Below are 21,807 nucleotides of genomic sequence, written 5' to 3'. Positions count from 1 at the left end.
GATTCTTCTTGCTATAGAAACATAGAAAACAGCGCGAGTCAGAAGGGGCCTCCCAGGCCATCTAGTCTGACCTCTGGCACCAGCTGGCTCCACTCACGACATGCCCACCATGTGGACGTCCAGCCTATCCTTGAACACCCACACCGATGGGGCCTCAACAACCTCTCGTGGAAGCCCATTCCACGCCCTCGGGGTCCTGACTGTCAGGCAGTGCTTCCTGGCATCCAAACAGAACCTTGGCTCCCTGAGCTTGGCTCCATTGGAGCGCATCCTGCCTTCCTCTGCAGTGGAGAACAGGTCTCTACCCATCTCCATGTGACATCCCCTCACATACCTGTATGTCGCCAACATATCCCCTCTGAGTCTCCTCTTCTCCAGGCTGAAGAGACACAGTTCCCTCAGTCTGGCCTCATACAGCATCCCCTGCAGACCGGCCAACAACCTTGTGGCCCTACGCTGCACTGACTCCAACCTGACTATATCCTTTCTGTAATGAGGGGCCCCAAACTGAACACAATACTCCAGTTGCGGGCGCACTAGAGTCATGTAGAGTGGTAGTAATACCTCTCTTGATCTAGAAGCCACACTTCTGGCTATGCAACCAAGGGTGGCATTCGCCCTCTTGACCACCGCATCACACTGCTGACTCATGTTTAGCCTGCAGTCAACCAGTACCCCAAGGTCCCTTTCACAAGTGCTGCTCTCCAGCCACTTCTCACCTAACCTGTACTTATGACAGCTATTCCTATGCCCCAAGTGCAAGACCTTGCACTTATCCACATTGAACGCCATCCTGTTGTCTCCTGCCCACTTCCATAGTCTGTCCAGATCCTTTTGGATCTGGAGTACCTGCTCCTCAGTTGTGGCCACTGCTCCAGTTTTAGTGTTGTCAGCGAATTTGATCAGCAGACTGTTCATCCCTTCTTCCATGTCGTTAATGAAAAGATTAAACAGGATCGGCCCCAGGACAGAGCCCTGGGGGACCCCACTTGTCACTGGCCATCATCCCGATGATTCCCCATTAATGGTTATCTTCTGCTTTCGGTCAGTCAACCATGCCCTAATCCACCGGACAGTGCTTTGGTGTATCCCAAAACTCCTCAGTTTCTCCACCAGGATATCATGGGGCACTTTGTCAAAGGCCTTGCTGAAATCCAGGTATACCACATCCACTGCATCCCCTCCATCTAGCCATCGCAAAACCTTGTCATAGAATTCCACAAGGTTTGTCTGGCAGGACCTGTTTTTGCGAAAGCTGTGTTGTGTGGCTGTCAGCCTCCCTTCCCTATCTAGCATCACTAGATCTCTCTCTATTATGAGCCTTTCCATTGTTTTTCCTACAATGGACGTAAGGCTAACCGGTCTATAATTCCCCATGTCCTTTCTACTACCCTTTTTGAAAATTGGGACCACTGATGCCACCCTCCAGTCCTCTGGAACTTCACCCGTTCTCCACGAGGTCTCAAAAATGGAGGGCAGCAGGCATGAGAGAACCCCTGCCAACTCTCTAAGGACTCTTGGGTGTAACCCATCAGGGCCTGGTGCCTTTGTAATGTCCAATGCCCTGAGGAGCCCCTCAACTTCAAGGGGGGTGACTCTAATCTGTGCCCCTAAGTCCCCAGCCTCATCTAATCTCCTATGCGTGTATCCCCCGTCCTGCTTTGGGGAGAACACAGAGGCAAAATAGTCATTTAGCATCTGTGCCTGTTCCCTCATATCAGTCACTGGATCTCCTTCCTCCTTATTTAGTGGTGCCACCACTTGTCTCCCCTTCCTCTTCCTATTTACATGCTGAAATAAGCCCTTTTTATTGCTCTTGATATTCTTGGAAAGTCTCAGCTTATAATCAGCCTTAGCCTTGCGAAGAATCCTTCTGCAATGGGCCTCCTCCTCCCGGTATACCCTTTTGTCTATTTCCCCCAGTACCCATTTCCTACAGAGGTTCCTCTTTCGTCTAATCCCTCTAACCACCTCCTTTTGCATCCATGGCGGCACTCTCCTCCGCCTCCCCACCTTACTGACTAGAGGTATCGTCAAGGCTTGCACCTCCAAAACCTCCCTTTTGAGTGCTATCCACCGCTCCTCAACTCGCTTACCTTCCAGTAACGTATCCCAGGAGACTTTCCCCAGTCTGGCCTTCAGTTGGCCAAAGTTGGCCCTCTTGAAGTCCCAGCTTCTGGTGCTTGACCTGCTGCCTGTCCGCAGTCCCCTGATCTCAAAGCAAAGGATGGAGTGATCACTTGCATCCATAGCTCCCCTAATCTGTACTTCATCTATCAGCTCCTCCCTATTGGTCAAGACCAAGTCAAGGATGTTTCTCCTCCTCGTTGCCTCTCGGACCCTCTGTGTGAAAAACACTCCCTCGATAGCTTCTAGGAAGCGACATGACCTGGCTGTCACCGATGAGTGAGTCTCCCAAGTAATATCCGGGAGATTGAAATCTCCCATAATTACTGTCTCTCTCCCCCGAGATATCCTTAGAATTTGGCCTGTCAGGACATCATCCAGGGTTTCAAGTTGACCTGGAGGGCGATAACATACCCCCACTGTCAGGTCTCTTTCCCTGTCAAAACCCCTAAGTTTCACCCAGACTGCCTCTACCAAATCCCCATCTGTGCTGCATTCTATCTCACTGCATCCAATCCTTTCCCTGACGTATAAAGCCACGCCCCCACCCCTCTTTCCCTTCCTGTCCTTTCTAAAAAGGTGATACCCTTCTATGTTCACATTCCAGACTTGCCTTTCATCCCACCAAGTTTCTGTGATTCCCACCAGGTCATACCCTCCTGTTCCCAGGAGAGCCTCAAGCTCTTCCTGCTTATTACCCATGCTCCTAGCATAGGTGTACATGCACCTCAACTCCTTCCCACTGCTTTCTTTCCTTGGAGTTCCCAGCCTCCTCCTTCCTCCCATCCTCCCTAATACCTGGCCCCTCTCTGTAGGAGTCCTGTCAGTCCCTGCAGTATCTCTAAAACCCTGCTCCCAGAGCCCTGATCCTTCCCCCACACTTGTTCAGTGCAGACACATTCCCGGGGGGCCTCCCCCGGCTCAGTTTAAAGTCTTCCGGACGAAGCTCGCTAGAGCATCTCCAAAGGACCTTTTCCCCATCCTCATGAAGTGTAACCCGTCCCTTGCCAGAAGTCCATTGGCAAGAAAACGAGTGCCGTGGTCGAGGAACCCGAAGCGTTCCTTCTGGCACCACACCCTAAGCCAGTTGTTCACCTCGGGGGCCCTCCTGTCCCTTCCTGGCCCAAATCCCCGGACAGGTAAGATTGACGAGAAGGCCACTTGGGTCTTCAGCTCCCTGAGTTTCTTCCCCAAGGCCTCAAAGTTCCTGGTGGTCCCAACCACACCCTGCCTGGCCACATCGTTCGTGCCCACATGGATCACCAGGAGCGGCTGGTGACCCCCAGAGCGAACAAGATGCTCCACTCTGCCCTTCACATGCCAGATGCGTGCGCCCAGCAGGCAGCAAACCTCCCTTGTCTCCAGGTTGGGGTGGTACACCGCCGGCTCAGTGCCCCTCAGCAGGGAGTCCCCAACAACAATCACCCGCCGCCATACCTTTCCGGTGCTGGTGGGTGGCTGTGCCCTGGCCCTCACCTCTCCTGCAGCGACCCCCTTGCCGCCTGACGTCTCAGGCTGGGGGTCCTGCTGGTCCCCTGAGGCCTCATCAGCCCCAGCCTCCCCAAGTGGAGAGAACCTGTTTCCCAGCTCCAGATTGGTGCCAGGAGAAGGAGGAGGCTGTGCTGACCTCCTCCTCGTGTGGGTGACATACCTCCATGTCTCCACAGCTGCTCCTCCCGTGGCCTCTCCCTCAACCCTCTGTCCAGAGGGGGGCTGCTCTGGGGGGGCCTGGAGAGCTCTCTTGACCCTCAGGCACCTCACCTCCTCTTCTAGCAGGGTCACCATTTTGCACCGAGGGCAAGTGTATCCCTGCCTCTCCTGGGGGAGAAGGGCAAACATGTTGCAGCTCTCGCAGTGGACAGCAACACCCTTGACTCCCGCCAAGGACATCTCCTGGTCTGCCATCAGTATCCCTTCCGAGACCTTACCTTGGTCCCCTGCCTTGTTAGTCCTGCAGTTCCTCTCACTCACCCAATTCTCCCAGACGAAAACCCACTCGCACACACACACACACACAAGGACAAAATAAACTTAAATTTAAATTGGAAGAAAAACAAAGCACAGCACAAACCAAACAAACAATCAAACCCCTGTGTCTCAGGGAAGGGAGTCTCCGGACAGGCCGGGCCGTAGCCAAGGGACGACGCCCCACCCTCTGCTCCCTCCTGGCCCCTCTGGCCCCGCCCCCTTCCTCTCCGCTGCTCCTGGCCCTCTGCTCCGCTGCCCAGCTCCTCCCTTGCCTTCGCCAGTCCCCTGGTCACTCCGCACGCTCTCCCAGCCTCTGCCTCTGCTGCTCTGCCAAGAGGCCAGAGCCAAAAGGGCTTGCAGTGGCTGAGTGAGGCCTTATCCTATAGAAAGATAGAGAAAAGGATAGATATTTATGCTTCATTATGAGTCTTAGGAGAGATGTAAATGTAGAGCCTATTCCTTTTGTCTCAATCCAGAGAGACAATTTAGGAGAGCATGGGCAGAATGATCACTTGTTGGATTCAAAAGAGCCAGCCTAATGCCAGTGCATTTTCATGTGTGGATTCAAGTGCGCACTGCAGTGACAATGCACCCCATCTGCACGTCATTGTTCTGATCTGGTAGCACTTTCCAGTGTGCCTTTGCATGTTCCATGCGACTGCTGAGGCAGTGCCCCTTGCTCTGAAACACCACCTGGAGTGGGAGGCTTGCCCCCTAATGTAATCCAGCCACCGAGAGCTGTCCCAGGAGACCCTCTGGCCTTCTCAGCACATCCAGTCCGCCACCCAAGCTGTAGGGTGAAACCTATGCATTTCCTACATGGGTCATCACAATAAGAGGGTAGACTGATTAAGGGAATTATATTTCTGTCTTCTGGGTTTAAAAGTGAGTGGCTAATCCAGCCCAGAAGTTAGCAATGTTTGAGTCTGAATATTGGCATTCAGAATTGCCACCTCCTATCTCAACAAGCATTCTCTGTGTAGCAACACAGTGCATGAAGCTCCCGCTAAGCATATTGAAAATGGTTAGCGTGCATCCTGTAAGACAGCCTTCCCCAACCAGTTGTTTACAGATGTCTGGGGCTACAACTTCTCACAGCCAGCATGCACAATAGTCTGGATGATGAGAATTGCAGTGCAAACATGACTGGAGCACACCAGGTTGCGGAAGGCTTCTGCAAAACTTTAAATGTCTTCTTTCATCAAACTGTCTATTTATTTATGGAAAATGTAAGTGCAGAGGTTAGTATTCCATTCGTTAGCATATGATGGAAAAGATATAGAAGTGCTTTAGCATGGTGCCTGAGTAAAACAGATATATTACTTTGAAAGCTTTATAAGGGCAGGACAAACTGCTTGGCTGTGGCCTTCATAATTTTTCATGTGGTTCTTAGTTGATGGCTGAATTGTTGGAAAATCTGTAGCAGCAAATTCATCTCGAAGAATTATGCTGATACGGTGCCAGTGTCTGCTGAGAACACTTGTTTTAGTGCTTTATCCCTCTGCTGGTTTCCACATGAATTATTTAGAACATTACAAATAGTTGTTGTTTGAAGGCAGGAAGGAAATTCTTTTCCTGTAAATCCAACCTATTTTAAAAAAAATACTCTGGGAAAGATCTAACAGAATAATTCAGGTAACGATTGGGGTATGAAATATGATTTCAAATCTTTTGTGCTTCCACAGTATCTACTGTGGATGGTCTCTTAGATAAAAAATGGTTGTTGGTTTTGTCATTGCTGTGGTTGCTGTGGAGTGACTTGAAGACACTTGCAAACTGGCTGAATCACCAGGTGCTGCTTTCATGCTGAAGTGTTTCCCATCCAGACTGTGGTTTAAATATTGCAATATGTTGAGGATAATCAGTGAGATCCTAGCCTAGCACAAAATGCCTTTTTCTCTCTCCAAGTGTTGTAACTCAACAGCTTGTCCACATTTAATACATTGTATTGATGAAGAATAATTAAAAATAAATTCAGAGCCAGAAAATTCATCTTTCAGATAATAAAAAATTGAGGGTTATAATCCCACAAGAGCACATTCCTAGAAAGTTCTACTGACTTTTGATTTTCTTATTTATTTATTTTTTTGTATCCCATCCTTTACCATTTTTTCCACCCCATCCTGAGCAATCCAGACTTTCACCTCTGGAGAGACAAATAACTGGGTCATGGCCATATGAAAACACTTTAGACCAGCAGCCATGTCAAAGCTTACTTCTGTAAGCTTCCTGATTATCCCAAGGCACATCATATGTTTCCATGGTCAATAACCAAGATCTAATACAATCACGTGTGCCCCAGTCCTTCAGAATGGAGCATACATCTAGGTGCAAGTAATCTATCACTCCAAATGCTTATTGTTAGCCTTTGGACTATTTAAAGTTATGAGCTGTAAACTGTTTAGCATGCATTGGTGTGCCCTCTGTATCAGTCCAAGAACTGCAAAAACAGGGAGAAGAATCCCTGTTTTCAGAAAATGCAAGTGTTTGATGCAGTGAAGTCAATTGTGGAAAATCTTCACACAGAAATAATTTTTCTGGTGAAAATTTTTAGGTATCTTAAGGGTGTTTTACACATTGAGCATCCTATGCAACTGACATGGTAGGATGTGTGTATTTCGTGTGTATTTTGTACAAATGAAAAAATGTCCTGAAACTGGGAAGGTAAGTGTTATCAACATATAGATTGGTTTAAATGAGTTAGGCATGTAAAGTATCCATTTATCTAGCTGGACTGTTTTTCATTGAACCAGATGGGTTACAGGCGACTGGGAGCCTTGTAGCAAGAGCTGCGGAAAAGCAGGGTATCAGGTGCGTTCCGTCAAATGTATCCAGCCGCTGCATGACAACACAAATCGCTCTGTTCATACCAAATACTGCAGCAGCGATCGTCCGGAAGGCAAGCGGGCGTGCAACCGGGAGCTTTGCCCAGCTCAGTGGCGGATAGGACCCTGGTCAGAGGTAAGCAGGAATCTGTGGCCTTGTTCAAATTATACTGAAATGTGCCTGTTGGAGTGATGTCATAGGGTCAGATTACTGCCATAAAAAAATGTTAAGAATTGCTTGGAAGATTTAATGGTTCTCTTCTTAAGAAAATGTCACTGAGAAAGCTTCCTTGAAAGATTCAATTATATGAATGGAAAGATTGCACAAGGTCTGTGGCTTGTTTGTTGATTTGGCTGTCTCAATTGTTATTCAATTATGTATTTCCATTTTTCCTATATATTTGAGTTTGGCTTGATTCAGAATGTTAGGCAGCTGGTTCGCAGCTCAATGGCCAAAATCCTTTGGAAGTCTATCCAGTGCTGTTTTTCCCCATAGCAGACTCCAATGATGCTTCAAAGTCTTAGACTGTCAGGCTTCTCAGGAAAGAACTGGACCATGCAGCTTCCAACCAAACACATTATAGGTTTAGAGACGAGGGGTGGAGGCGCACCAAGAGCTGGAAGAAAAGATTAAAAGCATGTAGTCTGTTCAAGAGTGCAGAAGCAGAAGAGGATAGCTGCACGAAGCTGAATTAAGGCTGGGCTGCGAGGCTGAAAGAAGGACCTCATCAAGGTCTAGGAAGCTCTCTGGAGCCCTGGATATTCCTACAGGGAGTAGCCTGCACAGACAAAGGTCTTTCATCACAAAATCATGAGTTTAACCTAATAAAAATTTCTGCAGATGCCCTACCAAGTTTACTTAGGGCAAAATGCAATGCTTGGTTAGACCAAATTTTTAAAATGTCCTAGATCTGCAGGCCCTTTTTCTTCCTAACCATGCATAGGAGCATTTCTGGTAGGTAGGTTACCGTTCCAGAAACCTCTTGGATTGCAAGATGCATACATATTATACATATGCATATGGTTTCCTCTTAGCTTCCTTAAAGATGGTAGGGCTAGAGAGGGTAGGAGAAAATTATGGGAGAATTGTGCATGTGGATTTGTCTGCTCTGCTGAAATCAGTGGGGAAACCATTCTGGCTTGGGAAGGTCTCTGTGGACATTGAAGCTGCTGTGCCTGAACAGAAGACCTGCCTAGGATATTTGGTAACTGTAAGGATTCCCTTCTGGTTCACAGCTCCTCATTGTAGTACAGTAATGATGATGATAAAAAGCAGTAAGCAATAATAAATCATATTATCTGCAATATACCAGCTACAAATAAACTTGAAAAAGAAAAGTTGAAGCCCAGTTTCTCTCTCTTCTCCAGTGTTCTGTAACTTGTGGTAATGGTACACAAGAGAGACAAGTTCTATGCAGGACTAGAGAAAATGTCATTGGCTTTTGCAAAGAAGATAAGCCCGAGACAATAAGACTATGCAAACTATCTTTATGTCCCAGTGAGTATTAACCATTTAAAAAAAACTTTTTGTTGTGGTAGGAGTGGGGAAGGATGCTTTGTGAAATGCAAGACAACACTGCAATTTAACTTGCTAATGATTTCAAGTCTGACTTGGGGTTGTAGCCAGACAAGGGTGTTACATTAATTAAAGCCAAAAATTGGGACAAGGGAACAGAACGTGTTGATAATCTATCTAGTTGTGAATAATCTCTCTCTCCAGATACTTACTGGTAGCTTGGACAATGGAAATTGGGCTATTGAATATTATGCAGACCTTTCCTTTTTCACGTTTCCCATTCTTGTTATGAGATGTTTGTTTCCCTGACATGATTCAAAGAAAGAAAGAATCTCCGGTGGCTGGCACTCTCAGGACAACTTCACTTGTCAACGGGGACACCCACAGGTGTGCCACCGCTGCTATGCTTCGTAGGAAGCCACAGACAGCTCTGTCTATCTCTTGAGTGTACCTCTTATGGAGTAGTACATGAGTTTCAAACACACATACACATTAAAAACTTGAGTCTTCTACCCAACCATTATGTGCAGAGAAATACTAAGATGGTAGAAAACACATATAGAACCATTTGTTTTGGCTTTTCTAGAGGCATTTTATCAGATGATGAATTTGAACAGAGGTGCCCAAATTGTTATTCAAATACTAAGAATATAGTGCTTTTTTAAAAAGTAGCTGCAGTTGTTTAAAGGTGTGGTTATTAGAATGGTAGCTATTAATTATTTTAAATAGACTGTAATTTTTAAATGGTGCATTAAGAAGTGACAAATAGGCTTACATTTTCCATCTTCCTGCTCACTGTGTCTTGTCTCTTTCAGAAAACACATCAGATACATCAAAGAAAACGTACATGATACAATGGCTGTCAAGACCGGACCCAGATTATCCTATCCAGAAAATATCTTCAAGTAAAAGACCAATTTATAACTCTGCCTTTGCTCTTAAATGCATGCCACATCACATGTGGACTTTGCCTTCTGCTCTGTTCTTCTTCCTATACGGAAAATTTCCTTGACTCTGCCAAGTTTTCCCCTTGGGCTGAATCTTTTCCCCCCACACTGGGCCTCGCTGCACAGTGTCTTCTTCTCTGGTGACTGAGTAGCACTTGCTGCAGTGGAAATCATGAAGGTGTTGGCTGTGTGAAGTAGGCTGCCTACAGTGTGTTGCAAGTCCTCCAGCAAAGTGAACTGGTACCAGTTTGCTTGCTGATTGGTGATGGTGAAAAAAGGCTCTTAACCAGCTCATGATTTCAGTTTGCGGGTGAAACCGAGAACTTATTGTGAATGTGATCACATCACAATAATGACACCTTGTAGTGCTAAAGTTCTCCTTTTGTCTCAAGGTCCTCTATTGCATAGCAGGTTAGTTTCAGTGTTTTTTCAGGGTAGTCAAACAAAATGAAAGTGCTCATTCCATCTTTCTTTGCAATTTCATTGCTTCAAAACTCATGCTTCACAATTTTTAAATTCCTGGCTTTTAAATTTTGTGTTTGTTATGATGAGAAAACATATTCTACAGGTGGATGAGACAGTGATCCCATCAAATGCTGCTACTGAATGGTGCTTTTACTACATTTCCTTCACCTATGTTTCTTTTCAAAACCAGCAAGAGTTTCTTCATACAATTTTACCAGAATATTCCTTATTTTCTTTACAATGAATGAAAGAAAGAAGGACAGGCAGGCAGAATGACAAAAACTACGCTACAGTTTGTGGTGTGCTGTATTTTAATCTCGTTGAGGCAAGATGACATTGTCCTGCTATGCAATGTCAAAAGTTGCTCAACAGTATGAACTCTTTCTACATCATTGCATCCATTAGTCTTTTTTCACCATTTGCATGTTTGATTGGACTGGTTCAGTTGTGAGTGTGTGTGTGTGTGTGTGTGTGTGTGCGTGTGTGATCTATAAGTGTGTGTCAACTGGCAAACATAACAGTGTGAACAACTACAGAATTACCTCAATTTTTATTGCTTTGTTTCATTTTGCTTAGGGAGAAATAAACTATGTTTAGAAAAATGCCTTAAACTTTAATTGCATTGGCATTAACCACCTGTTCCAGCTTTAAATATAAACAGTGCACTGGTATCATGAATTGATATTCATGTAGTGTTTTTACTTGAATGATAAAACACTGGAAAGAAGTTTGCACAGTCCATGTATAAGAAGGGAAAAATCATTTTCAAATTAGAGAAAAGGTCCATTGCCAACCCAGCCTGTTTAGTGGCAATTTGTCGCTTCAGTGTATGTTTGTGTTAAAGACTATGACTTATTATCCACAAAACCACTTACAGAACAGGATAGAACAGAAACATACTAGTCCTTGAGTACCACAGCAAACCGCTTGCTTCCATATGCTACCAAATTATATCTCTTAGGAAGGTTTTTAACAATGTAGCACTTCAAAATTGTCATTATCATGTGATCACATATTTAAATTTTGCTGTTACTATGATGATTTGCTGCTGCAACATGTTAGTAATTATACATGGCAACGTAAAAGGCAAAGACACGTTATCTGGCACTAAATACTGTTATGTAATATAATTGGTGTTTAACTGTTATCAATTTATTCATGACTGTTAGTAACCTTTACATAGACAACTGTTCAATGATGTTTCAGGATCTGGGTGGCTACAGAGAATGGTGCAATAAGGTATCTGGGCATTGTGCACTAGATCTATATGCACTTTGGTTTATCAGGGATCTTTTATTAGTGTTTTGTATGTATTTAGCATAATATTAAATATGTGCCAATTCAGTTTGCTGTTCAATATTTTTTATGAGGCCAGTTGAAATGTGTACCAAAGTGACTGTGCAAATTACTATTTTTTTCTTACTTCTGAGTTGAAGACATACTTCCAGTCTGTCATGCATACTGCAAAATAAAATAAGATGAAAGTTGAGCAGGTCTGGCGGTTTTGCTTTAGGAAAACAGTATAAATTTGTTTTAATATAAAAAGATACAAATTTACCAGAAACAACAAATAATGTTGTGTACCTTAATTGTGAAAACATTTCAGTCCTGACTGAAACATGACTCTCTCTTTGAGCTGCACATGGTTGCCATTTTACTGCTGAAAAATAAGGCATTTTTCTAAAGATGCTTCAACTGGTTCTTATATTGAACAGTCAAAATCATTCCTAGTTTTAAGTATTAATTTGAAAAATGCATACAATGATTTAGCTATCCTTTAAATTTTTCTATTCTAATACTATAATTTTTTAGATTCATGAAGTGTGTGTGTGTGAAAGAGAGAGAGAATGAGAGAGAGAGACATGTTTAACGAATTATAGGGAAATTCTTTCTCCCTTAGATTTCATAATGAAGTGATGAGTTAACACACAGTTAACAGCAGAATTCATTTTTATGTTATTCTTCTCCCAAAAAAGATTGGTAGTCCCCACACAAAATGACTAACTTAAAGGATATTTCCCACCACTGTCAATCAGTGCTAATTTTTCAGAAATATTAACATGTGCTGGACTGATAGGTTTGCCAATTAAACACTCATGAGCTTTTGCTCATGCTTTTTTTTTGTTTAAGTACAAGATGAGTAAAGAGATCTTAAGTGCCCCTTGAATTTGATCGGGAGATGCTCTGTGTTGTACTGTGCTTGAAAGCCAGGCATCACTGAAGCGCCCGCTGCCACAGCTGCGCACAGTGCTGTTCTAACCGCCGTGGAAGGCTGTCATAATGCCATGGCTGGCTGCTCATACACTGGAAACTTCAAGAGGGCAAACCTTTGCTGGGAGAGGGTATCTGGAGTGGAGAAGTGACAGCTCTGGAAATGGTTGCTCCCTCCCCCCGCACACACACTGCTTCTAGCCTCCCAGTCGCCCACGCTTGAAGAGGCACCCCCTCTGAGCCACTCCTATGCATTGGAATGCAATATCTACTTAGCTTAGCTCCGCACTTAGCTTAGCAAAGCTATCAAGGATATTTGCCAAGTGGATGTTTTGCGCTTGAGGCATTCGACCCACATGGCACGGTCCCCCTGCTGATTAAGAGAGGGCACTCTCTGCTGGGGAGCTTGCTGGCAGATGTCATTAAAATGAACAAAAGCCTCATCCATTGCTTTCAGTGGGAGGTACATCGGAAACCCTGTCAGCAGATTGTAGTCCATGAGTAAAATTTGCCCCCTCCAACTATCCTTTCTAATGCTCTGGCCTCCTGTTAGCTTATGGTAGGACTGCCTGAGTACTGTCATTAGTGCATATGTGCATGCACTTGGGTGCCTGTACTGGGCCCCAGAGCCCATTCCTCATGTGCACAGGGTGATTGAGGATACCTGTTTGCTTTTCATACTTTATATGATTGATGCAGGAAACTGATATTACATCAAGAATTCTACAGCAAACGTGATCGCTGGCACTGCTATTCCCAAAAACAGCATGGATAGGACTGGATTGTAAGACCATATTCTTAGCAAACTAATGAAATATGGTACTGAAAACAGAAAAAGAGAAGCACATTGGAGACAGATGTAGAACAAACTTAATGAAATATCTGCAGTGTAGAAGTGCACATCCAATTTAAGAGGATCGCCAGCTTACAACAAGATAGGTGCCTACAGTTGGGACTTACGCTTAACATAACATGCAGCCTTTAAAGTAACTTTTCTCTTCCTCAGCATTCTTTTCCTGGGAATAACTGGCATGTACATGTCTTTTGAAGTTTGTCAACATTGCAGTCTGGACCTAGGTCACTAGTGCAGCTTGGCTAGTGGAAATGGGCTTCCCCACTCCCTCTTCCCTACCACAGCCCTGAAAATCCTGCTCCCTGACATTCTGTTCCGAAGGGCCAGGGCATCCTTCTGTATGGGGCAAACTGCAGTGGAGGAGGGAGACCCCCCACCCCAATTAGATAGCAGCACCTTCTGTGAGTAGAGGCTTTCCTTCCACAGAGATTGGTCAAAGACTGAAGCCATTCCGTTTTGAGGACATGATTATGAACACCTGTATTTTTAGGTAACTGCAGAATTGTAATGGGGGCAGGATAATATACACGTCCATTTTACTCTGTGAGATTACAGCAGAACTTTTGCAACATTTAGTTGCAAAATTAATGAATACATTGTTATTCTGTCTTGCATTTATCTTTGAACATGGATGTGTGACATAGGAAGAGAGGCCTTAGATGTGGATTCATACGTCATCTAAATGAGGAAAATATCCGCTAAACTTTTGCGACATCTTTCCCTTTTCCTCAGTTTGAAGTTGAAGCTTCACTGGGTGCATTTACTGTGCCACATGGTATCATTTCATTTGCCTAGTAAGGGAAGTATTTGTTTCCCATTTACTAATGACATATTTCATTAATGTAGTGTATCCAAACAATTTTATGCTGGTTAAAGTGTATTTCAGATTTTACAACTCAAAACTCAATTTGGCTTTTTCTCTACTAAAGAAAAAACCTTAATCATTATTTATGGATTGATGTAAAACATTTCTATCCTGTCTGCATCCATGGCAGGATGTCTAATCATGCAAAGCTTCCTTCATCAGAGTTTACTGGAATTGTTTAAACATTACAGAAATCACAGTCCTTATTGTGAACTATCCCACAGAGACCAGGGTATAAAATTGCTTTGTTCCTTACATTTGACCAGTTCCTGTGGAAGAACATGATGGCACAGTGAACAAGGTGTGGAGAAACTGAAGGCTACTAAATAAGGCTTCAGTTGTTTGTAGAAGCCATGAGGCCTGAGTGATACACATGGTTTATAGTTCCAGTTAGGCTGAAAATAATACAAGGATGCCCTTGCTTACTCCCTGCTACAAAATCCTCTGTACTTAGCACCTAAAAGCCCATATTGCTTGGATTATGCTATAATGCTGTGGCAGAAACAGAAGATAGGTACATAGAAGGTATTCATGTGGAGGACAACACATCAAATTAGCTCCTAATATGGCAGGCTATTTTCATATCTGACCCTATATGCAAACAGTAATCTCATTTCTCATAGCATCATGCACACAAAATATTTAATGGGAAAGTTCCACAAACAACCCAGCAAGACTTGGCTGGTCACAGAAAGCTAACTCGGAAAAAGCAGGTTAGACGGGGAAAGGGATGGAGAATCTCGGACAGGCGTGCCCCACATTGCAACATTTGTTGCAGGTCATGGTTGTTATTTTCAACACATCACTGGAATAGTAGTTTCCTTTAATATAGCATTTTCCCACTTCAGATGTCTTCCACAATGGATCGGAGTTAACTACCCATTATTAATTATTAGCCACTCATATGTATGGCACACTAAAACATTTGAATACTAACCAGTAGCCCCTTTGAAGGGCAATTTACCAAGTATGAAAGTTTGTAATCCATCACTGAGTGCCAATGAACTCAATCCAAGCAACTCTTCTTCTGATCAAATTGACAAGAAGGGCGCAAGCAAAAGTCCTACAACGTTCCCTCAGAGCCACTCCTATTCCGCTATATAGCTAAGGCACATCTAATTACAGAGGCCAGAAACATATCCCGGCTCACCGCTTCCGAATTTCTCCAACTTCGTGGATCAGCAAGGGTGAACTAAAGCTGGCATTTTAGGGGCAGTGTTTCAGTGTTAGGGATACCATATGAAAAGCCACTGGGGATCCTTCTGTGCAGGGATATAATCATATAATGTGTGAAAGATACTCCCTGCATAATTGTTTAGACACGAGTATCTCCACGCTCATGGCAACTGCTGCATGTGGATCATGGTATTCCAGATAGTGAGTGTTTCTTACAGACATCACTGCCTCACAAGAGCAATTCCAGTTGCATCTCACACAGCCATAAGGTGTGAGTTTGAAGCCAAAGAGCCTGGAACCCACATGATACAGGAATTATGCTTCTTTGTCACCATTTCCCATCAGAGTTCAAACAGTGTAAAATTTTGACTTGAAAGTTTTGATCAGTCTTCAGTTGAGGGCCCATATTATGTCTCATTTTATGGTATGCAAGAGGCTCTAAGTCCAACTTTGCTTGATTCTGTCTTTAGTTTATAGCGTACACATAATTCTATTTTTCTCTTCCAGCAGAACATTGCCAAGGAGACAAGTCAATGTTTTGTCGCATGGAAGTTCTCTATCGGTACTGTGCAATTCCTGGTTACAATAAACTGTGTTGCAGTTCTTGTAATAAGTACGGTAACAAAACAGGAAGTAATCCAACAAGCTCCAACCATAGTAAAGTTAATGATATCGAAGAGGATATACCTCCCACACTTACAACTCCTGCTCAAGTCCACAGCCCATATACCACTGCAGGGCCACCATTTGTCACCAACGTGAATGTCACCAGTTCTAATGCTTCCATAGATCAGCCAGAAGGTAACGCAGTGGATGTCCCCTATAAAATTCATGGGCTTGAAAATGAAGTACGACAGCACAACATTATCTTGAAGAGGAAACCACCTTATGAACGGACAAACAACCGAAGAATTCAGGAGCTGATTGCTGAAAAAAGGAAAAGAGAGATGCTCAGGAAATTGCATTAAAATGGAAATTTAACAACAAATATTTTTTCTCTCTTATAGAGATGTTACCAAATGCCGCAGTAATGCCCATGTCACCATAGAGACTAAATACATATAGTGGTGCTATGGCAGAAATGCCAAATGCCTGCAAAAGATAGAAATTTAGGGTTATTTAATTAAGGTTAATATAAATATTGTAAAAATGGCTAGGGTCACCAGTTGCCACAGAAACTCGTGCAATATCCACAGCAGTTCCATTGCTATGTAGCAGTGCCACCTACCACAGTCAACCAGGTTCTAATTTTTCGTGGGTGCTCTTGCTCTCTCAGTGTGTATACTTGAGTCCAATGAAATGTCACCCGGAGATGCTCACAGCGGTGCCAGAGGTTCCAAGAGCTCAAGCCAAGTCTTCAGTAATGCATGGAGGCCTGTAGTGCAGCCAGTGGAACCTCTGCTTTGAGGAAGCATGTCTGCTTTCTTTAAACACGCAGATCCTAAATACACTTATTTATAAATAAGCCCAGCTCAAGTTTGGTGGAACTTATTTCAAAGCGTCAGAGGAATTCAGCATGCCAGTCACTAGTCTTACCTATCTTTCCATTGAATTCAACGGTGCTACTCTCATACTCAGGTAGCAAGAAAGAGTACCACTGTAACATCAAGAGATTAACTTAGGCCCAGTTTCAGGAATCAAGCTCAAGTATATTCTTTGTGTTAACCGCTTGAGAAAGTAGGTATGAGGTGATGCGGCTTACTGTACAAAATCCAGCTGAGGAGAGAGCATTCTGCAGAAGTCTGATCAAAGTAGTATTTAACATCATCGTTCTTTCAAAAGAGCATTTGTTCACAAGTGTTGGAGATTGTGGCAGTAAAAGCATCACCATATTTGCTTCCTTTTTATCACATTTAAGAAACGACACAGTGGTAGCATTCATGAATATACTTGCCCCTTCAGCTTCAGGTGGAAGAGCCTCTTGGTGCTTCAGGGGGCTCATATCGGGGGGTGGAGGAGCTTGCATGTGTATCTGTGTTTATTTTCCCATGAATCAGATAATAGCATTCTTGGATAATATTTGAAATTAAAATTATCTCACTGGCTGGACTGCCTAAATCATCCCCAATTTCAATATTTTTGTCTGTTTTCAGATATCTGCATTTTTAGTCTTATAGGCTTGCAATGCAAATTATTCAGTATTTGGATAGTCCGATCATTTCTCCCAGTTTCTGTTCACATTCTGGTTAATTTAAATGACTGGATTTCCCTTTTCTTTCAGTTGGTGCTTTTTTTGTGAAGATAATGTAGAATGTGTTTATTACATTTTCTATAGTGCAATGTTATACCATTTTGGTAATGAACAATGTGTATTATCAACAGTTAATTAGGACAGCTGTACGGTAGCAGAAACAAAACACCTGTCATTATGCATATATATGTGTATACACCGTACTGAATCTGCTTAGACCTTAGCAATGTATAGTTTGACACCCCTTTGAGTACTGGTTTCATTGCACACAGCACTTTCCGAAAGCTTGTCAGGATTCAATAGCACAAGTTGATCGCTACTCATTTTGTTCATTGTCAAATAGCCAGACCCTAATAACCTTTTCTCACCAGTAACCCCCAGTGCGACTTATGTGTGAATAAATAGTCCCACTGATGGGTCAGCTTGGCCATCAAGCATGATATAATTTAAAATTACCCATCTCCATCAAGCTTCAGCCAGGTCTCAAAACAATTAAAGTTTTCCCGTCATTTTAAATGGATAATAGTGATAGGTCAGATTCCTAAGTATAATTGCTACTTTAACGACATATTTGGTGGCGGCTGAGAAAACCTCTGAGCACAGACATACACTATGAATGCTAGTGGATTGGTGGGACCATGCATGGACTGAAAAGCCAGCTAATGTCTTTGTGTTTTGTTTTAAAAACAATTTACTGTCCTGCCTACCAGTTTTAGCAGAGCTTCTCTATTTCATAACTTGCCCAAGTCATGAATTCCTTGCAATGATTACAAGGTTCTTGATGTGGCTGCTGCCCTCAAAAACCTAACTAAAGAGGAATTCCAAATTAGTACAAGATCACAGATTTAAATGACAATTTATGGAGGAAAACAAAGTTTCTTGCACACCTTAATAACTGGTATAATGATTTTGCATACTGTCTTTTTTGACTAATAGTATATAAGTTGCTCAAGAGCCCTTTTGCTGAGGAGCAACTAAAATGCTTTAAGTAATATCATTTGTGTCCTGTTCAGCTAGATCCAATTTGGTATCACACAACTAGCCACGGCTCTCATTTATATCAACTGGAGATGGAATGTGGCAAGTTGTAACAGTCATGGCATATATTTGACCTGATCCAATTTCAGTCACATGGTACAGCAACTGTTGGTGTTGACCGAGGGTGTCCCTTGCATAATCTTACATCACTGCCTTTTGTGTTCCAATAGAGATCCCTGTAAGCATCTTCTGGTGTCTTCCAGTTCAAAGGGTTCCTTGGAATCATTTCGGAGTTGCTTCTTTTTTCCCTCTCAAAACCTTGAAATAAGACAAGTACAAGGATTGTCATATTAATATGAAATTCATGAAGAAATACATCAATCAGGAAAGCCATTTTACTGCACTGGAAATGCCCAATGATATATGCAATCTCATTTTTAGTTGTTTGGGACATGCATGTGATATATTTTTCTGGAAAGTTCTATTTCTCTGAAACTTGGGGGCAGGAGGAAGCTCTTAGCCTCTCCTTGGCTACACATATTCTGCACAAGTGTACAATGTGCCAGAATTCAGAAACTGAAAGAGTTTTGAAAACAAGAGTTGGGATTAAATTACCATTGGCAGTGCCCCTGATAGAATACTTTGTGGCACAATTTTCTGCAGCAGCTTGATCGAAATGAAGACAGTTTTGTTCTGTTTCAGATGAAACATGCTTGTCAGTATGTAGCTATGGACCATGATAAGAGATGTGCATGGATAGCTCCGTGTGGGCAGGATCTTTCCCCTCTTCCACATGGAGACTTGTGGCAGTATGCCTTGCACAGAGGAAATTTCTGCTAAGTAACAGAGAGAAGGCAGCCCTCCATGGAGGGCGCAGAGGCCTTCCTGTGGGCCTGTGCCATTCATTATTTCTGAGGTGGAGCGTTCAGCTGTTTGTGAGTCACTTTCATCAAGAGGTGACTCTCCTCTCTCATGAGCCGGTATGTTGACAGTGTACGTGAAGGAGAGCTGCTTAGCAATTCATGTGCCTAAACATACATCCTAGAAACAGAATCAACTGGCCTAATTTGCTTCTTGCTTTCTTGTGTGCCTAACAACTTACTCTTCCCTGAATGCAATTTGTCCATTGCATTGTGCCTTCTTTGCCATTGTGCACCTATATATTTAATTATAGTCAGTTTCCTGTATCCCACAGCCTTTTTTCTTCAAAGTGCAGCTATGTCTGTGCTGCAGTAAGCAGATTTTCTCACAGGACTTCAGCTACTACACCTCTGATATTCCAGAAAAGGTTGCCTTGGCAAAATTCACAAATGGAAGACTATCCCTGCTGTATTGAGGAAGCCTAATTTTAAACATGATGCTTTTGGTTCTGAAAATTGTACAGATGAATCCTTCCGCTAGAATTGCCCTCCCACAACACACGGCTTGATCAGTTGGGTGGGGGGAGCACAGAGCAAGCTATTTTTAAAGGTGCAGAGTCCCTGCTTCTATACCTTTAACAACAGCTTGCTGTCTCAACATGGGCAGTAACCAATCAAGAGTGCTGTGGCACCTTAAAGACTGTCAAAGTGATTATGGCTTTAGCTTTCATAGATTGCCATTGATCAAGCCTCTATTGACATTCCAAAAAAACATCTAAGCTGCTGTTCAAGATAAATCGCAGGCCAAAGTATTTTTGTGGCTGACTGAAACCCCTTTATGCAACTGCCCTGGTCCGCACATTTTATCCAAATTACGGCAATCCCAGATGTTTTCATTATCTCAACTGCAATCTGGGGAAGAAAACTGCTGATACTGTGTTGCCTTTCGCACCGCATTGTTCATCATGCCATGGCTTAGGATCTTAGCTCTGCCAATACTGATCTATGTACAAGAGTGTTCTGAGTTGAGTCCTTTATTTTACTCTGGAACTTCACCTTCCAGGTTAACACTTCTGTGAGCATCCCCTGTATTGAATTAGGGTTTCTTATCACGCCCATCCAACCCAAAAGTGTGTACATCCTGGAGCGTTCCTTGAGTCCAGTCAAATGCAACCACGGCTATATGCAAGATGTCACTTTCAACCTGCATTGAAGAAATGCTGGAAAAAGTCTGTTCGGAGTCAGGCAAAGCTGGATCCAGCCTGTGCTGGGTTCACATACCAACTGCCCAAGGGAAGGAAGTCAGCATGTGCAATACGTGTCAGCACTTCCAGTAGCTACCCAACAGTTCTGTGAAGGGCCTTTAGAATGCTTTAAATGAAAAATCTCTAAATGGTGCTTTACCAGTACTCAAAGGGTATTTGTGATTTACTTTTATTATGTACTGCATTTAGTCCTATATTTACTCGCCTACAATGCACAGTATTAGCTATATTCATATGGCACAGCCATTCACATATGATGCATATGCCTTAACATCAGCCACCATGAATTGTATATTAAAATGTATATAAAAATCAGAATCTTTAATTTTATAATTTATTAAAGTCCAGATGTCTGGGTTCTTTTGCAAAGGAGTGTGACTTTTTAACTTTGGTTACTCAGATTCTACCCCAGTAATATTCCGTATGATAGGCTAGCGGGCGCTTTTTCACCCCTAGATGGTGTCTGTGCTCGGCCCGCTTAGGCATTACTGTAGCAGTCAGTCTCCCCAGACTCCCCACTTCCTGGCCACCCATTGGGCAGTAACCGCCACCCAGAGACTTCCTGGTCCCCAATTCTGGACCCACGGGATTCAGCACACAACAACCCAAGCATTGGGGGGAAAGAATTTTAAAAGGTTAGCAAAACGAGAGTGGAGGGTCTAAAACCACTAAGACACACAGGGCACAATTACACAGAAGAAAGGACGGGAAGGGAAATTAGAGAGCAGATATAACTTACAACCAGTCACACACACAACCCATGAGCCCGGGCCCCGTTGGCCTCCTGGGACACAAAATAAAGCTTCCCTAGTCTAGCTTTACACACAAATACTATACCAGATGTAGCCTTAACAGATGCAAGGTAGTACAGTGTTCTTCAGCAAAGCCTCCAGCAGCAAAAAGGGAACCTCTCCTTGAAGAGGAACCCCAAACCTTCTCTGCTCCCCTTTTTGTCCCCCTTCTGTCTCATCAGATGACTCCCGGGGTGACATCGCATGGCATATTTCCTGTGAGGACCATTTGCCCTTACTGCCCCCGATCTCCTGCTTTCTCAAGGAGGGCGAATTCCCCGGGCCTTGGCTATATGGCTGCATCTCCTTGGATCAACACCTGGCAGTTGCAGCCATTTGCCAGGGTTGCCCATCAATCCTTCTGCATGTCAAATGTTAAGCCAGCATTTACTCTTATTCAATTATCTGGAAGCAGAATTAAAACAGCAGTTTCACAATCACACAGTAGAGCACTATGTTCCCCACTACAATTTCACAAAAACTAGCCCTAGAAGCAACATTATGTCATTAGCCAGAAATACACTTTGTTCAAAAGTCCCATTTAACTTAGACACCAGTCTAGTCAAAAGTAACTGAGTGTAACAGAACATTTAAAGAAAACATGTTTCTGAGTAAGCATTACTAGAATCTTGCTTGTAGGAGAGGGTTTTCTGGAATTCTAATGGGGAGCACAGAATTCATCATTTCCTACTTGCTGTGTCTTTTGAAGTGGATTCTTGGTTACAGACTCTGTAGTTACTGGCCACAGCATTACTGAATTTTCCTTTTA

General features: G+C 43.4%; 1 protein-coding gene across 2 annotated transcripts in view; it reads left to right on the top strand.

Annotated features, from left to right (window-relative positions):
* ADAMTS2 (ADAM metallopeptidase with thrombospondin type 1 motif 2) overlaps positions 1-20,616 on the top strand; it is a 281,226-nt gene extending 260,610 nt beyond the window's left edge. Inside the window, exons 19-22 of one of the 2 annotated variants that reach the window (XM_044454174.1) lie at positions 6,849-7,056; positions 8,289-8,418; positions 9,252-9,341; positions 15,464-20,616. In XM_044454174.1, the coding sequence (XP_044310109.1) occupies positions 6,849-7,056; positions 8,289-8,418; positions 9,252-9,341; positions 15,464-15,921 (886 nt within the window). In that variant the 3' untranslated portion in view covers positions 15,922-20,616. Of the gene's footprint in view, positions 1-6,848; positions 7,057-8,288; positions 8,419-9,251; positions 9,342-15,460 lie in introns of both variants that reach the window. The other variant, XM_044454173.1, reaches the window with a different exon arrangement.
* Positions 20,617-21,807: the final 1,191 nt, after the last annotated feature.

The sequence above is a fragment of the Varanus komodoensis genome, unplaced genomic scaffold (genome assembly GCF_004798865.1).
Source record: "Varanus komodoensis strain SLA01 unplaced genomic scaffold, ASM479886v1 scaffold7_3, whole genome shotgun sequence".
Lineage (NCBI taxonomy): Eukaryota > Metazoa > Chordata > Lepidosauria > Squamata > Varanidae > Varanus > Varanus komodoensis.
Note: the sequence above shows the minus strand (reverse complement) of the source record. Positions and strands in the feature narration are given on the sequence as shown.